Here is a 25,222-nt window from a genome sequence, read left to right as displayed (position 1 = left end):
TTTCTTCATCCACTGATTTTACCTGGCTAAACTTGAACCTAATTAGATCCAGCTCCCCATCTGCTCTGCTCCTGCACCTAAGCAACTGAATGTGATGAACAAAAATACAACAGGTTGATGGTCTCACTTAAAATCTACAATCACAAGGGCCCTGGGACCATCCACCCAGCAACCCTATTATACCTGTCAGGCCCATCATCTACTCTTCCCTATCCTACAGGACTATTTCATACTCTCTGAAATATTTATTGGGTGTGACTGATCTCAGGTTCCTACCACTAGAAAAATAGGAAAAAGTTCACAGATCTCACAGGGCTTTTTTTTTTTTTTTGAGATGGAGTCTTGCTCTGTTGCCCAGGCTGGAGTGCAGTGGCCGGATCTCAGCTCACTGCAAGCTCCGCCTCCCGGGTTTACACCATTCTCCTGCCTCAGCCTCCCGAGTAGCTGGGACTACAGGCGCCTGCCACCTCACCCGGCTAGTTTTTTGTATTTTTTGGTAGAGATGGGGTTTCACCGTGTTAGCCAAGATGGTCTCAATCTCCTGACCTCGTGATCCACCTGTCTCGGCCTCCCAAAGTGCTGGGATTACAGGCTTGAGCCACCACGCCTGGCCCTCACAGGGCTTTTGTAAGGATTGAGTAACATGTATATCAAGTGCTTAGCACAGAGCTAGACACAGAAAGTGCTCAGAGAATGTTACCTCTATTATCATTTCCCCAAAGCAGGGCTCTACTTAAATTTCTGCTCTGATTGAGGATCTATCATGAAACAATTATCCCGTCTACAGAGGAGCAAACAAAGGCTTACAGAAGATTAGTAATCTTTTGAAGTCACATGGCTTATGAACAAAGTTGGGATTTGAACCCAGAACTGTCTGAACTCCAGAACCCACACCCTTAGCATCCATGCTCTGCTGCTTTATGGCCCCAAGGGCAACCTTCTGAATCCAGCTTAAGGTTTTAAATTCCAAAGTTCTATTTCTGAGTCAACCCACTCACCCTTCTTGTACCTCCTTCTCCTGGGAGAGAATACAGAAGAGTGGGTTTAGGTCACCACCCCTTAAACATGCCCCATGCCCTTTGCTAGCTGGTCCTTGTAGGCCCCCTCAGCTTAGACTACCACTCCCCTGCACCTGCCCCAAACTCGTCAACTTTCCTATACAAGGCTTGTCTCCTCGGCGAAGCACCGCAGATGTCCAGAGATTCCTTCTTTCTCTGAACTCCTCCAGTACCAGACTGGCCCATCCTGCTTTATGCTTCCTCACAAAGGCTGCGGCTTCTGCCCCTCTCCCACTCAGTGTCTCATAAAGAACAGGTAGGAGCCTGGGCCGGGCGCGGTGGTTCACACCTGTAATCCTAGCACTCTGGGAGGCCAAGGCGGGCAGATCACAAGGTCAGGAGATCAAGACCATCCTGGCTAACACCATGAAACCCCGTCTATACTAAAAATACAAAAAATTAGCTGGGCGTGACAGCATGTGCCTGTAGTCCCAGCTACTCGGGAGGCTGAGGCAGGAGAATGGAGTGAACTCGGTAGGTGGAGGTTGCAGTGAGCCGAGATTGCACCATTGCACTCCAGCCTGGGCAACACGAGTGAGACTCCGCCTCAAAAAAAAAAAAAAAAAAAAAAAAAAAACCAGTAGGAGCCCAATGGATGACTTCACTGATCAGTCAGAAGGGAGGCACTGGGTTGGAGACTGGAAACTCCATGGTTTCCATCAGGGAATAGGTTAGAGGTGAGGTGAGGTTCATTTCCCATCCACTGTGGCAAACCAGTCCCCTACTGCGCCAGCAGGCTAGGCCTTACCTGCTGGGCAAGCTTTGTCGCTGTGGCTGGTGCTGAGTGTTAGCAAAGACAGGAGGATGCGTGTGTGAAGTGTGCAGGTGGTGGGGGGACTGGGAGGGGGGTGGTTCTTAGTGATAATCAGCCGTATCTGAAGTGGTATTTTGCATGTGGTAAAAAGGCTGACATCAAGGCTATCCTTGTCCTGTAATTCCTGCAGTTACAGAGGTTGCTCTTTGACACAAACTCAGAGTCTCCAGTCTAAAATTCCATTATACAGATAAGAAACTAAAGCTCCATTACTCAAGCTGGGTCACTGTAAGTTCATGGATGTTCATTTTATTCTTCTTTAAACTGCACGTATGAGTTTTGTTTATATATTTCATAATAATAAAGGCCTGGGGAAGCTGAATGACTTTCCTAAGGCTACACAGGACAAAGACGCTTTAACATCAATGTCACTGGGATTCCCAAGCCAGGGTAAGGTTAAATTGTCCAAAAAGACAAAAATTGGCACAGTGTGCTAGTTAAGGGCATGGGCTTGGAGTCAGACAGCCCTGGGTCTGAATCTGGGCCTCCTGGCCATGTGAACTTGGGCATTACCTAATATTTTTGGGCCTCACTTTTTTCATCTGTAAAATGAGGACAGTAATACTGAGAAATTAAGTGCCATATAACATATTTAGCATGGGATCTAGCATCAAACTTGTTTTGTTGACTCTTAAGATGCCAACAATTGTAAGATGCATTCTTATTTCAGAGTTTTATGTGCAACTTAGAATGAAACATGTTAGCAAATAGTCAATATATAGCAGCTGTCATCATTATTGGAAATGAAAAAAAACTGCTCATAGTATCCTAAAAAGGGACAAGGAGACAAATCTGCCTTGGGAGGTGGCCCTGACCCCACACAACAATGGGCTTAGACCTCCAGACCTACCTTTTTTTTTTTTAATTTTATTTTTTGAGACGGAGTTTCGCTCTTCTTGCCCAGGCTGGAGTGCAATGGCGCAATCTCGGCTCACTGCAACCTCTGCCTCCTGGCTTCAAGCGGTTCTCCTGACCCAGACTCCCCTGTAGCTGGGATTACAGGCATGCACCACCACGCCTAGCTAATTTTGTACTTAGAGACAGGGTTTCTCCATGTCGGTAAGGCTGGTCTCAAACTCCCAACCTCAGGTGATTCGCCCACCTCGGCCTCCCAAAGTGCTGAGATTACAGGCATGAGCCACCACTCCCAGCCCAGACCTACCTTTCTTTCCATTGTTGGAGGGTGTAGACTTCCCACTGTCCGAGTTCAGCTCAAACACCCGTAAGTCTGTGGGAGCCTCCTCCCTCAGAGTCTCTACTCTGGCTGGAGGCCTGGGTTCTGGGCCGCTGGGGTGGCCAGCAGGGGTTAGGGGCTTGGAGTGAACAGGGGGCGGGGGTCCAGTCTCGCCCATATCCACAGCCAGGCCCTGTTCCTCCAAAGATGCCTCTAGCAGCTTTTGGGACAGGTCCTTGGGCAGCACTGGTGCCTCAGGTGCAGCGGCCGGGTTGGCAATCTGTGTCACAAGGGAGACGCTCTCGCTGCTCTCTGATGGAGTCACCTCTGCTGGGGGCTCAACTGAGGTCACCAGATTCTCTTCACAGGGGCTCTGGGGGCCAGGTCCTGCTTCAGGGAATGTAGAAGTTTTGGTCACAGGAACCTTTGCCTCTTTTGGAGATGGGGGTGAAATGCCCATGAGTTCCTCTGTAGAGAGAGAAAGGGAGGGGCAAGAGGGAAATGTACCCTAGCCAGCCCTAAGACAACCTTGGAGCTCTCTGGTTCCTGCCAAAGTTTACTCTGATCAAGACTCAAGCCGGGCATGGTGGCTCACGCCTGTAATCCCAGCACTGTGGGAGAACGAGGCGGGTGGATCACCTGAGGTCAGGAGTTTTTGAGACCAGCCTGGCCAACATGGTGAAACCCTGTCTCTACTAAAAATACAAAAATATTAGCTGAGTGTGGTGGCACATGCCTGTAATCCCAGCTACTCGGGAGCCTGAGGCAAGAGTATCGCTTAAACCCAGGAGGCGGTGGTTGCGATGGGCCGAGATTGCACCACTGCACTCCAGTCTGGATGACAGAGCGAGACTCTGTCTCAAAACGAAAAAAAAAAAAAAGACTCAATAGTGTCATTTAGCTCTCCCCTTTGCCATCACAATGCTTCTGCAGACGCTCCCTGCTAGTCAAAGTCCTGCTCAGCCCTGGGGCCTAATGCCTGGTGGGCTTCCAGCAATGCAGTTCAAGGGGCTGTTATAGATTAGAAAGCCAAGGCTCAGAAGTGAGTCAGTTTTGGGTTCAGGTTGGGCTCTGCTACATCCTAGGTATATGATTGGGCAAGCCACCTAACTTTTACTCTTAACTTACTTTCATCCTTAAGAGGGGTAATAGGGTTGTGGTAAGGACTCTGTGTAAAGCTCTTCGTGCAGCCTGGACATATGGTGTAAACACTTAAGAAATGCATTAATATTATATCATCCAGAAGGCTCCAACGTGCTGTTATAAACTGAGCTACAGGTAGAGGATGCTCAGCTCCCTCCCTAACTCAGTGGTTCCCAAACCAGCTTGGGCATTCATATTACCAGGGAGCTTATTTAAAATACACATCTGGCCGCTTCTTTACAGTCTTCTTTAGAAGGTGGGGAAGGGAATCTGGATTTTCAAGAAGCTCCCCAGTGACTAGGCGGCAGCTGGTTCATGGGCTGGCAGGGGAATCTACACCAACTGACACATGGGATTTCTGTAGCTAAATCGGAATTCCACTAGCCTTGTTCAATATCCCCTTGTTAGCTCCGCCTATCCTCAGCACATACAATGTGCTCATTCCCTACCCCTCCCTGATGGGCGCCAAGTCTCTCCAGGCTTCAGAAAGCACGGCCCAGCCCCGAGTATCCCGCACACATGTGTCACTTGCCCTTCACCTCTCAACGCCTCTTACCTTCCTCCTCCTCCCAGCCAGGCTCTTCAGAGATGCTCTGTTCTGCCCGCTGCTTCAGGGCATCCCTCCGGGCCTGCTCCTAAATGTGGGGGAGCAGATGGACACAGGCAGTCAGGGCACCCTCTTCCCAGATCCTGGTCCTGATCCTACAACTCTTGGCACTCTGTATCCCTTTCTTCTCTCAATAAATCCAACCTGTTTCCCCCAGGGTTGAGTGGGGACCTCCCCAGGCTAGACCAGCGTACCTGCTCTAGCTGATGGACTTTATAGAAATACCGATGCCAGAATTCTGAATGGGAAACAGCTGCTGGAACCTGGAGGGAGGGGAAAATGGAGGTGAGACTTTGGGAGTATTTGTGTGGGGTCTGTGTCCCCAGCCTTATCAGTCTATTCCCAGCAAGTCTGGATATCAGACCCAGTAAGTGGCTTAGCAGTGATAGAGCACTTCTACCCCGACCAAAGTTTCGGCCAGATCCACCTTCCTAGTCCGGGTTAGCCAAGGAGGGAGAAAAGAACTCCCATCAGGCTTTGCTGGCCCTTCCATTTCTCACCATTCTCTGATCGCCAGAAGCCTGGCAAACCAGCTTCACCCATGTGAGTTCTTGGCTCAGGACATGGCTGGTCTGGCTCTACGGAGCCTCCCAGTGCTCTCCAAGCCAGATGACGCCACAGTGACTCTGAACATGTCCCTCCCACCTCCCAACACCTCAAGCCTGGAGCTGGCTGAGGCCCTGCAGACTGGGCCCTCACCATCTTGGTGTAGAGGGCCCGGATAGAGGGGCTGCCTACAAGTAGCTCTGAGATCTCTCCCTTCTTCTCCTCCAAGCAGAACTGGGAAAGCCAGGCATCAAACAATTCCGGGGGCCCTGCAGAGGGACAGATGCTGATGGTCAGTTCCCTTGGTCTGGGGAAAGAACACTGGGCCTACAGAATATACCTAAGGCTGGACATGGAAAATGAAGAAAGCTTGTGTGTTCAAAGCCACTTAGCCAAGGGTAGGGGGTCAGGCAGGGTGAAGGGGCGGGTGTGGCACCTGAGTGATCTCTAGAAGGGGCTGCAGTCTCCATTTTCTCATATCCCTGCTCGCTTTTTAGCCCATGGCACCTGGCTATTGAATCTCCTCGTCTCTGAAACAGCTGTTCTTAGGTCACATGACCCCAGCTGCCAGAGTCAACATCTATTTCTCTGTCTTCCCTCGTGTGACCATCTCTGACTCTGGGGGCTATTGCCTTCCTCCTGAAGCCCTTATCTGTCCTGGTTTCTCACTCCTTTGTTATTTTCCTCCACTTCTCTGGTTGGTCCATTTGAGTCTCTGTGGGTTTTTCGTTTTCCTTTCCTTTCCATCTCTCTCTGGCTTTTTTTTCCCCCAAAATAATTGCCACTAAACCACAAGTTTCAACCTCATCCTCCCACTGTGTCTCTCTTTGCAGCCCAGGCTACTCTCTTGGCCCCAGATCCAGAGGTCCAGGTACCCCCGATACTTCTACCTGCAGACACACCATGCGCTCATTTTCCTTCCCACCTGGTTATCTGACAGGGTTATCCAACCTGGGGGCCATCCTATCTCCTCCCTTATCCAATCACTCTGGATCACACTTCCTCAGTTGTCTCCTTTTTATTTTTTAGAGATAGAGTCTTACTCTGTCACCAGACTGGAGTGCAGTGGCACAACTGTGGCTCACTGCAACCTTGAATTTCTGGGCCCAAGTGATCCTCCTGCCTCAACCTTCCGAATAGCTGAGGCTACAGGCACACCATCACGCCTGGCTAACTTGTGTCTTTTATATGTACACTGTCCTCTCCATGTCTGACTCTTCCTAGGTTCTGGCCTTACCTCTGACACGGGATTCCTACCTAGCCTCCTAACTGGTCTTCCTGTCTTCCGTCTTTCTATTTCATTCTTTACAATGCTGCCCCAAGGGCTGCTTTACAAAATGCAAACTCTGATAACCCCAGGCCTCAGAAACTTTCATTGGTTCTCTATGGGAGGGCTTTTTAGCTGGAGTCCAAGATGGCTTCAAAGGGTCAAATTCCCATATTGCACAAAAAGTTTTGTGGAGAGAGGGCTTGTCATTTTCAATAGATTTTTAAAGGCCTTTGTGACTAAAGAGAGGTCTAGAGCTACTACTGTGAGCCTTTTAGGCCAAAATTCCAACTGCCTGGTCTGGCACACCAAGCCCTTCACAACCTGACTCCCATGAGCTGCTCTCATTGCCTTCACTTCCTCATACACACCCTTTAACCTAGCGTTACTAAAAGGTGGGGTGCTCCCTGCTCTCTCTCCCAGCAATCTTTGCCTGAATGCCCTTCCCCACTTCTCATAGCGAAGCTAGTTGATGTCTCATTTAACCTTAAAACTCCAACTCCGTCCAGGCGCGGTGGCTCATGCCTGTAATCCCTGCACTTTGGGAGGCCGAGGCGGGTGGATCACCTGAGGTCAGGAGTTCGAGACCAGCCTAACCAATGTGGTGAAACCCCGTCTCTACTAAAATTACAAAAATCAGCCGGACACAGTGGCAGGCACCTGTAAGCCCAGCTACTCGGGAGGTTGAGTCAAGAGAACTGCTAGAACCCGGGAGGTAGAGGCTGCAGTGAGCCGAGATCGCGCCGTTGCACTCCAGCCTGGGCGACAAAGTGAGACTCCATCTCAAAAACAAACAAACAAAACCCAACTCCAGCATCACTTGCTTGGTTCCCAGACCAGGAAAGGTGCCATTCCTCTGCTCCCACCGCCCCGCTGCTCTGTAGACGCAGTCATGCTGCTCTCTAGTGTTTCTACTTTATTCACTGTTTCTGCTTTCTCCCTCTTAACCACTAGTTCCTGGAGGGCTGGACTAGGTGGAGGGTTTGGCTCATTTCTGATCTCCAGTTTCCATCATGGGGTTTGCTGTATGGCAGGGGCTTAGCCAACACAAGCTGAAGAGAAGGCAAGTGGGGCAGCAGGGCTGGGAGGGAGGCTGAGCTGAGGATGAGGGATGAGAGGGGCCACGTCCCTGCAGGGTGGGCAGGACAGCTCAAGTTCAGGAAAGAAAAGAGAACATCAACCCACCCCACCCGGTATAAGGTACACACTAGTCTCACTCTGGTCCCCCTACATAGGGGGTGCCCGGCCTCTGCTACCTGAGACCAACAGGGCCTACAACCAGACCCCCTTAGTCTACTTGCCCTACAAGCCCACCCCCTCACTGCTACCCTCTCACCATCTGGTTCATTGCAGTAGGTTGCTGGGTCCGACTGCAGGCTATAGAGGCGAGCCTGTAAGAAATAGAGAAGAGGAAACAGAAATCCTGAGATGCTGGGCATAGAAAGCACCCTTTCTCTGCCAGGATACTCAGTCAACCACAACCCAGCTTCTCCCTTGTTGGCTGGGATACCCCCAGGGCACTTGTTAATTAGCACTGTGGCACAGACAGTGGAGCACTAGGCTGGGCATCCAAAACTGGGGTTCCCAGAAAAATGGCCTTTCACCCAGTATTCTACCCCAGGAGCTAAGAAAATACCGCATAAGCAGGCTACAAAATTGTGTAAAATGCTTTGTAGTAGTGAAATTTGAAAAATGTTAGTGCCAATATATTAATAAAGTCAAAATTTAGGGACAAATTTTAAAATAACACAATTTCCCTCCAATTAAAACCATTCAAGAATTTATTAATTGTATAGTCAGTCTCTACCAAGTTACGTTCTCACTGGGACCACAGGGTGGCAAACTTAGCTGGCAAAGACGAAGTCCACCTTTCTTCCTCAATATTACAGGAAGCATGGGCTGTCTGTAAGTGGTTTTAGTGATAATTCACTGTCATTATAGCTCAAAATCTTAAACATTTTCACAATTCCACTCACATGTTCACTAAGTGGTGGTGCTAGTACTAGTGCTAAAACACATACTTGAAAAATCAGTACTTTTGGAACAGAAGTTCAACGTGGGCCGGGTGCAGTAGCTCACGCCTGTAATCCCAGCACTCTGGGAGGCCGAGGTGGGTGGATTGCTGGAGATCTGGAGTTCAAAACCAGCCTGGCCAACATGGTGAAACCCCGTCTCTACTGAAAATGCAAAAATTAGCCAGGCATGGTGGTGCATGCCTGTAATCCCAGCTACTCAGGACGCCGAGGCAGGAGAATCACTTGAACCCAGGAGGTGGAGGTTGCAGTGAGCCAAGATCACTCCACTGCACTCCAGTCTGGGTGACAGAGACAGAAGCCATCTCAAAAAAAAAAAAAAGAAGAAGTTCAATGTGATAAAATGCTACAAAGCCAGCCTAGGCAACACAGGGAAATCTTGTTTCTACAAGTATAAAAATTAGCTGGGCATGGTGATGTGTGCTTGCAGTCCCAGCTGCTCAGGAGACTGAGGTGGGAGGAGCACCTTAGGAGGTAGAGGCTGCCGTGAACTGTGATCACACCACTGCACTCCAGCCTGGGGGACAGAGTGAGAACCTATTTCTTTTTTTTTTTTTTTTTGAGACGGAGTCTCGCTCTGTCGCCCAGGCTGGAGTGCAGTGGCCAGATCTCAGCTCACTGCAAGCCCCGCCTCCCGGTTTCACGCCATTCTCCTGCCTCAGCCTCCCGAGTAGCTGGGACTACAGGCGCCCACCACCTTGCCCGGCTAGATTTTTGTATTTTTTTTTTTTTTAGTAGAGACGGGGTTTCACCGTGTTAGCCAGGATGGTCTCGATCTCCTGACCTCGTGATCTGCCCATCTCGGCCTCCCAAAGTGCTGGGATTACAGGCTTGAGCCACCGCGCCCGGCCAGTGAGACCCTATTTCAAAAGAACAAACTACAAAGAGGGCCCAGCTGCCATGACATTATATTGTAAATTTAAAAGAAAACACTCCATGAAATAGAAAATACAACGTGGCCAGGCGTGGTGGCTCATGCCTGTAATCTCAGTACTTCAGGGGGCTGAGGTAGGAGGATCACTTGGGCTCAGGGGTTTGAGACTAGCCTGGGCAGAATAGGGAAACCTCGTCTCTACAAAAAAAAAAAAAAAAAAAAAAAAAAAAAAATGCCGGGTGTGGTAGTGCAAGCCTGTGGTCCCTGCTACTATAGATACTAGGGAGGTTGAGGCGGGAGGAACACTTGAGCCCAGGAAGTTGAAGCTGCAGTGAGCTGGGATCATGCCACTGCACTCCAGCCTGAGTGACAGAGTGAGACCATCTCAAAAAAAAAAAAAAAAAAAAAAGAAGAAAAGAAAATGCAGCAAAAATACACTACCGTGGCTGTTGCTTTAAGTGCTCTGAAGACACTTCTCTCCCTTTACCTATATATATATATTACTAGAAACTAATCTAAACAACCCAAATGTGGAGATTATGCCTCTAAAAATGCTCTCCACAGCGTTCCTTATTACGCTTGAAAGCTGAAAGGAATCCAAATATGCAACAAGAAGGAAATAATGGAATAAATAATGCTATATTCACTTGCAAGAATTTAAAGACATTAAAAATTATGGCTGGCTGGGCACAGTGGCTCACGCCTGTAATCCTAGCACTTTGGGAGACCAAGGTGGGAGAGTCACTTGAGCCCAGGCATTTGAGACCAGCCTGGGCAACATAATGAGACCCTGTTTCTATCAAAAAAAAAATTTTTTTTTTGAGACAGAGTCTCGCTCTGCCACCCAGGCTGGAGTGCAGTGGCCAGATCTCAGCTCACTGCAAGCTCCGCCTCCCGGGTTTACGCCATTCTCCTGCCTCAGCCTCCCGAGTAGCTGGGACTACAGGCACCCGCCACCTCGCCCGGCTAGTTTTTTTTTTGTATTTTTAAGTAGAGACAGGGTTTCACCGTATTAGCCAGGATGGTCTCGATCTCCTGACCTCGTGATCCGCCCATCTCGGCCTCCCAAAGTGCTGGGATTACAGGCTTGAGCCACCGCGCCCGGCCAAAAAAATTTTTTTAATTAGTTGGATGTGGTGGTTCACGCCGGTGGTCCCAACTACTCAGGAGACTGACGTGGAAGGACGCTTGAGCCTGCAAAGTCGAGGCTGCAATGAGCCGTGACTGCACCACTGAGCCCCAGAGAGAGCTTGGGTGACAGAGTGAGACCCTGTCTCATTAAAAAAAACAAAACAGGGCTGGGCGCAGTGGCTCAAGCCTGTAATCCCAGCACTTTGGGAGGCCAAGACGGGCAGATCACGAGGTCAGGAGATCGAGACCATCCCTGGCTAACTCGGTGAAACCCCGTCTCTACTAAAAAATACAAAAAACTAGCCGGGCGAGGTGGTGGGCGCCTGTAGTCCCAGCTACACGGGAGGCTGAGGCAGGAGAATGGCGTAAACCCGGGAGGCGGAGCTTGCAGTGAGCTGAGATCCGGCCACTGCAAAAAAAAAAAAAAAAAAAAAAAAAAACAACAACAAAAAAGGTGATTAGGAAAGATGCTACGTTTGTTGGTTTTTTAAAAGCAGGTTACAAAACCGCATGTATGAAATGTCTTTTTTGTTCAAAAGAAAAACCAAACTATCTTTACCTATGTTTACAAACAAAAACAAATGTAAGGTTATATACCAATAAGAAATCAGGGGTTCTCTTTGGGTGATGCAATTATGAGTTTAAAAATAATTAACTTGTCCTTGCTTACTGGTATTTTTGGATTTACTATAAATAATATAGCCATATTTATTTTTTGGCCTGAACATGGGTTGCTTTTGTGAGTACAGGTTGGAAGTTAAAGCTCAGGTTACAGATGTTAGGCATCTGTAGGGGAGACTGTCAGTGAATACCTTGGTGCCATCATAGGGCTCAGCTGTGCCAGACGGTGTGCCCATCAGGGTGATGACATCGCAGTCGATGGTTTTGTCTGGCGAGGGGGCAAAGGTGTCTGAGATCACCCCTAAGAAGTCAGACAACCCTTTCTTCATCTTCTCCGTTGCTCCTGAGGAGCCTTCCGTCTGTATAGAGAATGGGCAGAGGAAGCAAGTGCCCCGGCAACAGGCTGCAATCTGGGGTATGGGGGTAAAACATTGGGGCAAAGGTGTACCGTGTGTTGGGGGACCAGAGAGGTGCTCACGACTCTTCACCCATCTCTGGGGCTGGAGAAGGAGTAGGAGGAAGCAAGGGTCCTCCATCCCCCAAATGGGGCTGCAGAACAGGGCCATGGTAGGCCTGCGTAGATCAGAGTAAAGATCTTTGATTGGCTGTTTCATCAAAATCTTAAGGCCAGTCAGGCTGGTCAAAACTTGGCCAGAGAAGGTCCATGCCATAGACATATCAGCAGGGAAGAGGGCCTATGGGTAGAGTGGTGGAAGGGGTACTAGCTTTGGAGTTAGACAAAGCTAGTCTGAATCCTTGCTCTACCACTTGTTGGTCATGAGACCAAAACCCTTTCTGAACCTGAGTTTCCTTACTGTAAAATGGGGACAAGTATACATCCTTCATAGGGTTACCATGAAGATTAAAAGATAGGGCATGGACAATGCCTGGTACACAGCATACACTTAATAAACTGCAGCATTGTAATATTGCAATTTCATCATCATCATTGCTCAGGAAGTAGAATACTTAGTACAAAAGGCTGGAAACATATGGGCAGGATTAGAACAGATAGCCTTGCCTTGCCTGGGACTAATTGAGGGTCATTATACAGACCACACTGGTCAGAATGCCTTCCAGCAGGCAGGGATAGGGTGCTGAGAACAGGGGCTAAAAACCTCGTGGAAAATTATCCTCACCCTTCATTAAGCTGCCGAAGCATTTTAAACCTATAACCTATCATAGTGCCTGGCACATATTGTTACAGGTAACAATATTTGTTGAATTAAAAAAATGAATAAATGAATGAAATAAACAAGTGATATCTCTGCTATTGGCTAGACTTATAGCAGTTCAGCAGGGTTACAACTTGTCATTCATGCTCATCAGTAGCTGTGGTTAGAAGGGAGACAGTATTTTACAAGAGGATTCAGCAAAATAAGCTTGACTAAAAAATTCCAAAACTCATTTTTTATAACATGAGTAATTAATTACAAGATAATTGATTCAGCTGGTGATCAAATTAAGAAGCTGCAATTTGTTCCAATGCTAAAGGGAAAATTGTAATATAAAAACAGTATGCTTTACCTCACTGGAAACTTCAGAACTTTGCGGGGATATCTTTGACCACAATTTTTCCTTCTCACGCTGACTTTAGAATCTAATCTCCATCTTGTAAGAGGTTTCCACTGTACATTTCTGATTAATAAAAACAGTATTGGGGGAGGGGGACAAGGACTGAAAAACTACCTATGGGGTACTAGTTGGTGATGGGTTCATTAAAAGCCCAAACCTCAGTATATACACAATATTCCCATGTAACAAACCTGCACACGTATCCCCTGAATCTAAAACCAGAAAACAACAAACAAGCCAGGCACGGTGCCTCACATCTGTAATCCCAGCACTTCAGGAGGCCAAAGCAGGTGGATTGCTTAAGCTCAGGAGTTTGAGACCAGCCTGGGCAACAGAGTGAAACCCTATCTCTACAAACAATACAAAAATGAGCTGGGTGTGGTGGCATGCACCTGTGGTCCCAGCTATTTGGGAGGCTAAGGTGGGAGGATCACTTGAGCCCGGGAGGCAAAGGTTGCAGTGAGCTGAGATCATGCCACTGCACTCCAGCCTGGGTGACAGAGTGAGACCCCATCTCAAAACAACAGCAACCACCAACAAAAAAACGGGACCAGTAAGAAAATAAGTTGGGCCGGGCGCGGTGGCTCAAGCCTGTAATCCCAGCACTTTGGGAGGCCGAGACGGGCGGATCACGAGGTCAGGAGATCGAGACCATCCTGGCTAACACGGTGAAACCCCGTCTCTACTAAAAATACAAAAAAAAAAAAAAAAAAAAAAAGAAAAGTTGGTACAACATTTCTGGAGGGCAGTTTTGAGTAAAAGGCTTAAACTAACCACTCTGTGATATCTTCCACAATTATATTATAAAGCAAATATTGTGGCACTGGGCAAAGGTTTAGCAGAATGTTTACTGTAGCTCTGTGTACAATACTGGAAAAAACTGAAATAGGAAAGCAGCAACTAGTTAAATCCACATAGTGGAATACCATGCCACTTATTACACTCTAGAACAAGGTTTGCAATTTAAGTAAAAAAACAGGGGCTGGGTGATGTGGCTCACGCCTGTAATCCCAGCACTTTGGGAGGCCGAGGCAGGCGGATCACGAGGTCAGGAGATCAAGACCATCCTGGCTAACATGGTGAAACCCTGTCTCTACTAAAAAACACAAAAAATTGGCCGGGCGTTGTGGCAGGCACCTGTAGTCCCAGCTACTTAGGAGGCTGAGGCAGGAGAATAGTGTGAACCCAGGAGGCAGAGCTTGCAGTGAGCCGAGATGGCGCCACTGCACTCCAGCCTGGGCAACAAATGGAGACTCTGTCTCAAAAAAAAAAAAAAAAAAAAAAAAATAGGTTACAAAACATGGTATTCAGTTGACCCCCGTTTTGAAAAAGAAGTGTACATCAGGATACACCCCCAAAATATTAACTTTTGTAGTTATCTTTGGGAGATGGAATTATGGATGTCTCTAGGTCTTTCTCTCGCTTTCTTCCTTTTTTCATTCTTTCTCTTTTCTTTTACTTGCCTGTATTTTCTAAATTGTCAACATGAATGACTTTGCTAATGGAAAGCATTTGCTAAAACAATACAAAAGTGGGAAAACTAATTATTACTTAAAATATGCAGCTTGTTTGGTTGCCAGACACAATTCTTTCAAAATGGGAGGAAAAATAATCACTTAACAGTAGAAAAAAATAATCACTTAACAGTTGGGAACCCAGGACAGGACAGGTTGCGAGGGGCAGTTACTTGGGAGGGTTTGGGTGGTACTCACAGCCAGCTTCTCCTTGACCACGCTGGCCGTGGCTGCAATGGTACAGGCCGTGTCATGCTGCACCACCTGGGTAAACTCTGTCAGGTCCCGCTTCATGAACTCCAAGGCTTCAGAGGACTGTGGGAAGACAGAGAGGGATGCCAGGGCCAGCTGGCCCCACCACCCCTTGTTCCTGTTCCCTGTGCTTCTTCAGTACCAGACAGACACATGGAAATCTCAAATGGCAGGGGAGCTTGGGCTCAGAAACAAAGCTCATTTGTCCCAATTCCATGATCTGGGATTACCTGACAGCAGAGAGTGCAGGGGAATTTCCTGCTACTCTGAGCATGAAGACTGAGTCTCAGCCTAGGCACTCACAAGCTATGTGGCCATGAGTAAGTCTCACCTAGTTCTCAGTTTTCTCCTATAAAATGAGGGAGGCGATCTAGACCAGAGATTCTCAAGCGCAAACTGGAAAAGAGGGGGCACAGTCAGTCTGAAAACAATACTGGCTTTGATTAATTGCTTTGATATGCTTTAAATCATGATATTCATATCAAGTTTCAAATAACATGAAAAAAAGGTATGTGATTTTTTTTTCCCCCTTGAGACGGAGTTTCGCTCCTTTTGCCCAGGCTGGAGTGCAATGGCACGATCTCGGCTCATCGCAACCTCCACCTCCCGGGTTAAGCAATTCTTCTGCCTCAGCCTCCGAGTAGCTGAGATTATAGGCAGCGCCACCACGCCTAGATAATTTTGTATTTTTAGTAGAGATGGGGTTTCTCCATGTTGGTCAGGCTGGTCTCGAACTCCCAACCTCAGGTGATCTGCCCACCTCGGCCTCCCAAAGTGTTGGGATTATAGGCGTGAGCCACTCAGCTTTAGGCATGTGATTTTTTTTAATCAAAGGAAAGTGTTTCTATTTTTACTTTTTTTGTTACAGGGAAATTAAGTTGAAATATGAGGCAGTATGTGAAGTTATTTGCCTTCAAGTTTAAAAATTAGTAATTACTAGCCGGGCGCGGTGGCTCAAGCCTGTAATCCCAGCACTTTGGGAGGCCGAGACGGGTGGATCACGAGGTCAGGAGATCGAGACCATCCTGGTCTACACGGTGAAACCCCGTCTCTACTAAAAAATACAAAAAACTAGCCGGGCGAGATGGCGGGCGCCTGTAGTCCCAGCTACTCGGGAGGCTGAGGCAGGAGAATGGCGTAAACCCGGGAGGCGGAGCTTGCAGTGAGCCGAGATGGCGCCACTGCACTCCAGCCTGGGCGACAGAGCGAGACTCCGTCTCAAAAAAAAAAAAAAATTAGTAATTACTAATTGTATTAGTAACAGCAATAGCTCGGAAAGCTGTTTTATGAGTAATTCTTAACAATTTAATATCAGTAAAAAGGCATGTGATTTTTACATTCAACAAAAGAGGAAGCGGTCAAGATGGCTCAGCTTATCTTGAAGGCCTTCTTGGTTCTACCATCCCAAGGTTCTATTCATATACAAAGCTCCTTTGGGCAGAACTCATATTTGCTCCTGCTAAACCAATCTGCTTCTCCGTCTGCACCCAGACCTCACTGGAGAAAGCAGGCCCTCAGCTCACTTCTAGGTCTTGCCCTGTCTTGCTTCAGATTCACCAACTCTAGGATGCCTTCCTGGAGTATCTCAGTGGCCACTCCCCCTGCAAGCCCTTTCATTTTACACGGGGATAATCACCTGCATTTTTAAAAGCATGTTTTTGAGTGCTCCTGTGGTTGTTCTTCTGGGAAGGGCCTGCCCACTTTTCATTAGCTTGGGAAGTTTCTGAATGGGACAGTCTCACGTATCAGCTACAGGCTTCTCTGGGGGTGGTAATCATGCCTCCGTATCGATTCAGGACTCATTAATTGGGGGTGGAGGGGGTCATTTACTTATTTACTTTTATTAAAATTTAAAAAAATATTTCACGGCACCATGAAATTGTGCCCCGGGTCATGTACCAATTCACTCTTTCTATCCACACTGCCACCACCTTAGTCCAGGCCAACTTGTTCTTTTATCTGGATTCCTCCCAGGTTGTCTCAGCTACCTTTACTTCATTCTCCTTATGACACCCAGTGTGGGCTTTGTCTGTTAGGGTAGACCCTGCTGCTTTACACTCTTTAAGTTTACACACTATCATAAGAGCAAGTTGAAAATCCACGTTTACTTACAAGGCCTATATAACTTGGCCTCTGGCTGACTGGTATCCCCTACCACTGTGCCCTTCACTGAGCTCCAGCTGGCCTTCCTCAAGTTGCTAAAATGCCCTAGCATCTGCACTGCCTCAGAGTATCTGAACACATTGTTTCTTCTCCCTGATACAGAATTCTAACTCTTCAAAACAAGCAAGCTGCAAACACAATGAAGGAACCCTCTTATCTGGAAAACTACTGCTCATCCTTAACGTCTATGCTCCATTTCCCTAGAGGGGCTTCCCTGCTGCCTCTTCAGACTCAGCTGGCTTTCCCTGCTTTATCTCTTCTCTCCCCCACTTTTTTTTTTGAGACGGAGTTTCCCTCTGTTACCCAAGATGGAGTGCAGTGGTGCAATCTCGGCTCACTGCAACCTCCACCTCCTGGGTTCAAGCCATTCTCCTGCCTCAGCCTCCCAAGTGCTGGGACTACAGGCGCCCGCCACCTCAGGGAGGCATGATTCCCACCCCCAGAGAAGCCTATAGCTGATATGTGAGACTGTCCCATTCAGAAACTTCCCAAGCTAATGAAAAGTGGGCAGGCCCTTCCCAGAAGAATAAGCCACAGGAGTACTCAAAATGGTCCCATGATAGTGCTGATGTGCCCGGCTAATTTTATGTATTTTTAGTAGAGATGGGGTTTCACCGTGTTAGCCAGGATGGTCTCCATCTCCTGGCCTTGTGATTCGCCCGCCTCGGCCTCCCAATTTATCTCTTCTTTAACATTGAACATACTTTAGACTTATGATGACCTGTTCAATGTCTGTCTTCCTGGATAAACTGTGAGTTCTGTGAATACAGGTCCTACGTGTTTTGTTCCCTGATGGTTTCCCAGTATGTGACACAGAGCATACAGTAGGTGCTCAAAAAAGTTTACTTGTTGGCCAGGCGCGGTGGCTCAAGCCTGTAATCCCAGCACTTTGGGAGGCCAAGACGGGCGGATCACGAGGTCAGGAGATCGAGACCATCCTGGCGAACACAGTGAAACCCTGTCTCTACTAAAAATACAAAAAACTAGCCGGGCGAGGTGGCGGGCGCCTGTAGTCCCAGCTACTTGGGAGGCTGAGGCAGGAGAATGGCGGGAACCCGGGAGGCGGAGCTTGCAGTGAGCTGAGATCCGGCCACTGCACTCCAGCCTGGGCGACAGAGCAAGACTCCGCCTCAAAAAAAAAAAAAAAGTTTACTTGTTAAATTTACAAGGACCACTGAAATTTCAGTTATGTAACCACTTGTGTGACTAAACGGTTGTCTTCCCACTAATTGTGAGCTCTGAGCAGACAAACATGAACAGATGTTGCCCTCAAGCAGGTCACAGTATACTGGGGAAAAGAGTCCCACGATAGTGCTGATGTGCAAGGGCAGAGCAGTAGCTGCTGTACTATGGAGAGGTTGGGAAGAGGTGGTGACCGGAGGCCTGAAATGGGCTCTTAAAGAATGAACAGGAGTTGATTAAGAAGTATTGATGTGGGCCAGGTGTGGTGGCTGATGCCTGTAATCCCAGCACTTTGGGAAGACGAGGCAGGAAGATTGCTTGAGCCCAGGAATTTGAGACCAGTTTGGGCACCATGGCAAAACCATCTCTACAATATATATATACAAAAAATTAGCCAGGGGTGGTGGCACACGCCTGTAGTCCCAGCTACCCAGGAGGCTGAAGTGGGAGAATCACCTGAGCCTGGGTGGTTGAGGCTGCAGTGGTGGGCTGTGATCACACCACTGCACTCCAGCCTGGGTAACAGAGTGAGACCCTGTCTCAAAAAAAAAAAAAAAGAACAGGAGTCAGCTAAGAAGCATTGACATGGGGTTTACTGACATCTACAAGCATTATAGTCCTGATGGACATAAAATGTGAAGCAAGAGTGGTGAGGGATAAAGCTGGAGACGTTGCCCAGGGCAACCAGGGAGGGCCTCGTCAGCCCTAAGAATGATGGGGAGCCACCAAAGGTTTGAAGTGGGTGGGATATGAGATTTGCCTTTTCACTGAATTACTCCAGTGACTGGAATGGAGCAAAGGTCCAGAGGTGAGAAGATTATAAAAGGAAGGAAGACCAGTCAGGAGACTGCTGCAATAATCCAGGAAAGAAAATAGAAAAATTTGAGTAAGGACAATGCTAGTAAAGACAGAGAGGATGAGACTGGCTCAAGAGATAGGAGGCAGAAGAACGGGGATTTGGTGACTGAACAGGTATGCTGACTGAGGGCTAGAAAAGAATCATGGAAGCGCCACGGGCTGCTAAAATAGGTGACTGGGTAGATGCAGTACTGCCAGCGAAGTGAGAAAATCCTGGAGGAGGAGCAGTTCTAGAGAGAAGGTGGTAACAATGACTTTGGGCACGCAGAACTTGAGATGATTGTGGGCTGTCTAGGATAGCTGTCCAGCAATAGCCATCCTCAAACACTAAAGCTGGCTGGGCATGGTGGCTCATGTCTATAGTCCCAGCACTTTGGGAGACCAAGGTGGGCAGATTGCTTGAGCCCACGAGTTTGAGACCAGCCTGGGTAACATGGCGATATCTTATCTCTACAAAAAAATACAAAAATTAGTTGGGCGCGGTGGTACACGCCTATAGTCCCAGCTACCTGGGGGCCTGAGGTGGGAGGATTGCTTGAATCCAGGAAGTGGAGGTTACAGAGAACCATGTTTGCATCACGGCACTTCAGCTTAGGTGACAAAGCGAGGGCCCATCTCAAAACAAAACACAACATTAAAGTTCAGGGAAAAGGTCTAAGAGTCACCCTAACAGAAAAGTGGAGAAGGTGACCCAGGAAGAGTTTGGAAAGTGGACAGAGCAACGGGCTAAGGATAAGTGTCCTGAGACACCACCTGTAGGGGGCAAGCAGAGGAAGAGGAACTCATGAAACAGTTACAAAAGCAATGTCTGCAGATGTGGAGACTTAAGAATCATGTCACAAAAGCCGAGAGAGTAGTGTTTCAAGAGAGGGAGTGATCACTAGTGTCAAATGCAGCAGAAAGGTCCAGGAAGATAAGGGCTGAAAACCACCCACTGGATTTGGCAAGCAGTAGGTGAAGCTGAGTGTGAGTAAAGATAAGTTTATAGGTGGTGGCTCTGAGGGTGGGGAGGGAGTTAAAGATCCTGTTTGTTGACGTGAAGTTTCAAAAAGTAGATGAGGTTGTCTCCTGGAAGTGAAAGGGATAAAGTGGCTGAACAGGGGACCTGAGGGAAGAGTTAGGTTTTGGGAAAGTTTCTGAAGTTAAGGGGAAGACAAGCAAATTGGAGACTGAAGAGTATGTGGGCCCAGATGAGGTTGGGGAATCCGTGATGGAACCAAAAAGCATTTGGTGCCTTTCTCTTTTTAATTTTTTTCTTTCTGGTAAGTATGCAGAGCAACGATGTATCTTTCTCTATCAACGTGTATGCACAAGTATTTGTGTCAGTCGTATTGCCCTTGACAACACACAGGAAGACAGGACAGGAGGAGGTAAGGAGTAGAGGAAAGTAGATGATAGCACCATCTCACAGCTGTGGACTTCAGGGCAATGTATTCTAAGGAGTGCTGAGAAGTTGAGTGGTCCAAATGGAGCCAGAATGGGACATAAATATAGGAAAGCACCAAAAGACCAAGAAAAAAAATGGAAGGAAAAACGAACTAGGGGTGGTATCTAAGAGGTTTTCCCATCAGCCTGGCACTTAACAACAGCTAACGCTTATACAGCACTTACTATATGCTAGGTACTGTTTTTAGTGTTTTACATATACTAACATTTAACCATCACCACAATCTCATCAGGTAGGTATTGTTAGTATTCCCATTATATAAATGAGGAACTGAGGCCTAGAGAGGTTAAAAACTTCCCCAAGAGGCCAGGTGTGGTGATTCACGCCTGTAATCCTAGCACTTTGGGAGGCCGAGGCAGGCGGATCACCTGAGGTCAGGAGCTGGAGACCAGCCTGGCCAACGTGGTGAAACCCTGTCTCTACTGAAAATACAAAAATTAGCTGGGCATGGTGGCACATGCCTATAATCCCAGCTACTCAAGAGGCCGAGGCAGGAGAACCACTTGAACTTGGGAGGCAGAAGTTGCAGAGCCAAGATTGAACCACTGCACTCCAGCCTGGGTAACAGAGCCAGACTCAGTCTCAAAAGCAAACAAACAAACAAAAAACAAAAAACACTTGCCCAAGTACATATAAGAGTAAGTAGCCGGGCGCGGTGGCTCAAGCCTGTAATCCCAGCACTTTGGGAGGCCGAGGCAGGTGGATCACGAGGTCAGGTGATCGAGACCATCCTGGCTAACACGGTGAAACCCCATCTCTACTAAAAAATACAAAAAACTAGCCGGGCGAGGTGGCGGGCGCCTATAGTCCCAGCTACTCGGGAGGCTGAGGCAGGGGAATGGCGTGAACCTGGGAGGTGAAGCTTGCAGTGAGCTGAGATCCGGCCACTGCATTCCAACCCGGGCAACAGAGCGAGACTCTGTCTCAAAAAAAAAAGAGTAAGAAAGTAAAAAAAGGGAAATTAAGTCTTTTCTTTCCAAAAAGACTCCCACCTCCACCCCCACCCCAGCTTTTAACTGGGAATTCCAAGAATGAAGACGGAAGGTTGGCCAACTATCTATCTTTCACAAGTTGTGATAAGACCAACCTTAAGAGAAACACAGGAGGCCCTCATGCAACATGTGCTGAATGAATGTCAGACTGTCCTGCCAGGAAATTACCCAACAGGAAACATGCTACTTTCTGGTCTCTTCTATCAAATGTTAGGGTGCAGTTCTCTCTCTTAGTCCTCATCAACAACATAAACAGCTCAGGGCATTCTCAGATTTGCGGGGCTATTGCTGAGAGGCTGTCCAAGAGTATTCAGGATGGGGAGGAACAAAAATGCTCCCAGATGTCTGGGTGTGGTGGCTCACGCCTGTAATCCCCCAGCACTGTGGGAGGCTGAGGTGGGTGGATCACCTGAGGTGAGGAGTTCGAGACCAGCCTGGCCAACATGGTGAAACCCTGTCTCTACTAAAAATACAAAAATCAGCCAGGAGTAGTGGCACATGCCTGTAATCCCAGCTACTTGGGAGGCTGAGGCACAAGAATCACTTGAACCTGGGAGGCAGAGGTTGCAGTGAGCTGAGACCATACCTGTGCACTCCAGCCTAGGCGACAGAGTGAGACTCTGTCTCAAAACAAAACAAAAATACTCCCGGAGTAGGGGACCTATTTAGGTGAGGTCAGAAGCTTCCTGAAGTCGGCCCTGAGGCAGGACTTGCCCCAATTGCTTGAGGTAAACAGTAATCAACTTTTCCCACAATTCAGTTGGGCTGATTTTGACTAATAAGCACGAAATGAAACAGGAATACACATTGGCAAATTACCCACTGGCACAGCCAAATATCACTCATCCCACAGAGATTGTTCAGCAAGAAGGCCTTCCACTCTCTGGTGATTAATCTCTCTCTCTATCGCCCGTTGCATAGCCCTTACTTAGAACTCATCAGGTACCAATGTGTATGGCTCATGCTCATCTCTGGCTTGGGTTCTTGCTTTTCATCCTGTCTAGGCAGGGTTGGCCTTGATAAGGTTCCTTCTCCAAGAGGCCTTCCCTGGTGAGTTACTGACTACCTAGAATTGACAAGGAGCCCCAGTACTTTCCTTTCACAGAACTTACCACAACGGTAACTAAACAACTGTTTGGCTACTCGGTTAATGGCTGTCTCCCCACTAGACTGTGAGCTTTGTAAGGCCCAGGATTACATCTGTCTGGCTGAAGTCTGTATCCTCAAGACCTATCAGAGTGCTGGTTGTCGCATATACTCTAATATTTGAATGACTATACGAGTAAGTTTTTTTTATTGCTAGAATCTTTTCCTTCAAGACCTATATCAAATGTTCTCTCACGAAGAAACCGAATTTCCTGAACTGGAATAAATTGCTCCTTCCTATGGATTCCTACAAAACGTTCGTTAACTCCAGCCTTTAAAACCATCTTTATTTCACTGTGGCTAGTATCACACTGGTTTGCGTCAAGGTCTGGTAGACCGGTAGAGGCTAAAAGAAAGGCCCGGGTCAGCCTCATCCTTAAGACTTAGCGCCCGCAAAAGTTGGGCGGGGCTGGTTGGACCAGGTTGCACTGAGGCGGCGCAGGGCCCTGGTGAGGGAAGAAGGGCACGGGCCCGGCTTACCTTCTCTTTGACTGCTTGGTAGCTCTGCTGCAGCCAGCTCCGCCACCATCCCACGTCCTCCCTGTGGAAGACAGACACATCTGGCAGTACCGCGGTGCGATTCCTGCCCGCCCAAGGATCGGGTCTGTTTCCCCCTCAGATGTACCCCGCCGGCCGAGGCTTCGCAGACCGCTTCCCCACCCCCTCACAGTGCGACTCCATTCTGCCCTTTCAGATCAGTCCACGCCCGCGCTGATCTCATGTTCCCCACCGGGACTCTCGCCCAGCACCCCAACCCTGGGAGAATTCAGGCCCCAACGCCTAGGAGCAAAACGACGGGCTCACCCTTCCGCCATCTTGCCTGCATGACATCACCACTATTTACTGACCTTTGACTTCCGACACGGCACCGCCCCCTCAAGGACCGCCCCGAGGCGCTCGGCCCAATCCTCGCGCCGGGACCGCCCTCAGCCCAATCCCTTCCCTGCTCCATCATTAGGCCCCGCCTCCCTTAACTCTGTCCAGTCTCTGTCCAGTCTCTGTCCCGAATTCTCCCTCAAACTCCGCCCCTGAACTCTCAGTTCAATCGTCATTCAGTCCTGTCCTCAGGCTCCACCTCCACCAAACTTGACTCTGTCGCTGTCCGCAAACGTCCGGTACGGTGGCCTCTGTGGACGATGATCAGCCGACTAGCTGAACCGCGGAGAGCTGGGAGCAGAGGGGGAAGAAGAGAGATAGCTCGAACGTCAGGATCCCAGAGCGCAGGGTTAGCACTGCCCCGCTTTGTGAAACCAGCTGCGTAGAGGCTGCTTTGTGTCACTTCGGGCTAATTCAATAAGCCCATACGGCGGGGCTCTGGCCCAGAGTTTGGAGGAATGTGAAGAATTCAGAGGCGACTTAGATGCTACCTTTGGAGGGCTCCCGGATTAATGGGAGACAGACACACATTCAGTAATCTCAATTTTCGGTGGCCCAGCTCAGAACAATGCCAGTTGGAGATGGTCTGGAGAAATCCAGAGACAGCCTGGATTGAGTTCCACTGCGTTTGGAAGGGAGATTCCACAGCCCACATACTTTGGACCTTAGCTAAGGTCAACCCCTCCACATGTGCGGTAGAGCCCATCGCCTCTTGTTTGCTTAAGGACATAGATCTAGTAATCCCCCCTTCATCTCTTTTCCCTCTGATGACTGCATTATCCTTGCCATCATCCGTACTGCTGTTTCTCCCATCTCAAAGGCAAACAAAAACCAACCCTCTCTAGATCCCTCACGGTTTCCCTACTCCCCTTTACAGCAAAAGCTTTGCCTACTCAGTCTCCAACTCCCCTCTCCTCCCATTCTCTCTTGAACTGACTGCAGTTAGGATTTTGCCTCTCAGACAATCCTTTGAAATAACTTTATTTTATTTATTTATTTTATATTTATTTATTTGGTAGCTCTGCTTCAGCCAGCTCCACTGCCATCCCACGTCCTCCCTGTGGAAGACAGACACATCTATTTTATTTTATTTTATTTCATTTCATTTTATTTTACTTTATTTGGAGTCAGAGTCTTGCTCTGTCGCCGGGGCTGGAGTGCAGTGGTGTGATCTCAGCTCACTGCAACCTCTGCCTCCCGGGTTCAAGTGATTCTCCTGCCTCAGCCTCCCAGGTAGCTGGGATTACAGGTGCCCACCACCATGCCCGACTAATTTTTGTATTTTTAGTAGAGACGGGGTTTCACCATGTTGGCCGGCTAGTCTCGAACTCCGGACTTCAGGTGATATGCCCGCCTCGGCCTCCCAAAGTGCTGGGATTATAGGCATGAAGCACTGCGCCCAGCCTGACATAACTTTCTTAAGGTCACCAAGAGGAGTGGCCAATTTTCAGTTCTTGTTTTACATCCACATCTTATTTGACACAGTTGACCACTTTCTTCATTTGGCTTCCAGGACATCATTCCCTCTTGACTTTCTTCCCCGTTCATTGGCATCTCCTCAGTATTCTTTGCTGTTTTCTCACCACCTTCTTGTTGCTGGAATGGGACATTCCCTGGGAGAGGGCTCAGCCCTTGGTGTCTTCCTTTTTGATGTTTATAGTCATTCCCCAGATGTTCTCATAAGTCTCATTATTTTATTTATTATTTTTTTTGAGATGTAGTCTCACTCTATTGCCCAGGCTAGACTGCAGTGGCACAATCTTGGCTCACTGCAACCTCTGCTTCCTGGGTTCAAGCGATTCTCCTGCCTCAGCCTCCCAAGTAGCTGGGATTACAGGTGCCCACCACCACGCCCGGCTAATTTTGTATTTTTAGTAGAGATGGGGTTCCACCATGTTGGCCAGGCTGGTCTTGAACTCCTGGCCTCAGGTGATCCACCTCCCTCAGCC

At 48.3% G+C, this 25,222-nt stretch overlaps 1 protein-coding gene across 7 annotated transcripts in view; it reads right to left on the bottom strand.

The window, feature by feature from the left end:
* BSDC1 (BSD domain containing 1) overlaps nucleotides 1-23,259 on the bottom strand; it is a 36,096-nt gene extending 12,837 nt beyond the window's left edge. For 3 of the 7 annotated variants that reach the window (XM_033227284.1, XM_033227285.1, XM_033227282.1), the window contains exons 1-9: nucleotides 23,202-23,242; nucleotides 22,878-22,938; nucleotides 14,556-14,672; nucleotides 11,460-11,678; nucleotides 7,946-8,000; nucleotides 5,496-5,611; nucleotides 4,991-5,059; nucleotides 4,746-4,824; nucleotides 3,035-3,514 (exon numbers count right to left, since the gene is read on the bottom strand). In XM_033227284.1, coding sequence (XP_033083175.1) covers nucleotides 3,035-3,514; nucleotides 4,746-4,824; nucleotides 4,991-5,059; nucleotides 5,496-5,611; nucleotides 7,946-8,000; nucleotides 11,460-11,678; nucleotides 14,556-14,672; nucleotides 22,878-22,938; nucleotides 23,202-23,212 — 1,207 coding nt within the window. In that variant the 5' untranslated portion in view covers nucleotides 23,213-23,242. Of the gene's footprint in view, nucleotides 1-3,034; nucleotides 3,515-4,745; nucleotides 4,825-4,990; nucleotides 5,060-5,495; nucleotides 5,612-7,945; nucleotides 8,001-11,459; nucleotides 11,679-12,795; nucleotides 12,907-14,555; nucleotides 14,673-22,877; nucleotides 22,939-23,201 lie in introns of those variants that run through there. The other 4 variants (XM_033227287.1, XM_033227283.1, XM_033227288.1 and 1 more) reach the window with 3 other exon arrangements.
* Between the last annotated feature and the right edge of the window lie 1,963 nt (nucleotides 23,260-25,222).

Source organism: Trachypithecus francoisi, unplaced genomic scaffold, assembly GCF_009764315.1.
Source record: "Trachypithecus francoisi isolate TF-2019V2 unplaced genomic scaffold, Tfra_2.0 Lachesis_group12, whole genome shotgun sequence".
Lineage (NCBI taxonomy): Eukaryota > Metazoa > Chordata > Mammalia > Primates > Cercopithecidae > Trachypithecus > Trachypithecus francoisi.
The sequence above is the reverse complement of the archived record's forward strand: the minus strand, read 5'-3'. Positions and strand labels throughout refer to the sequence as shown.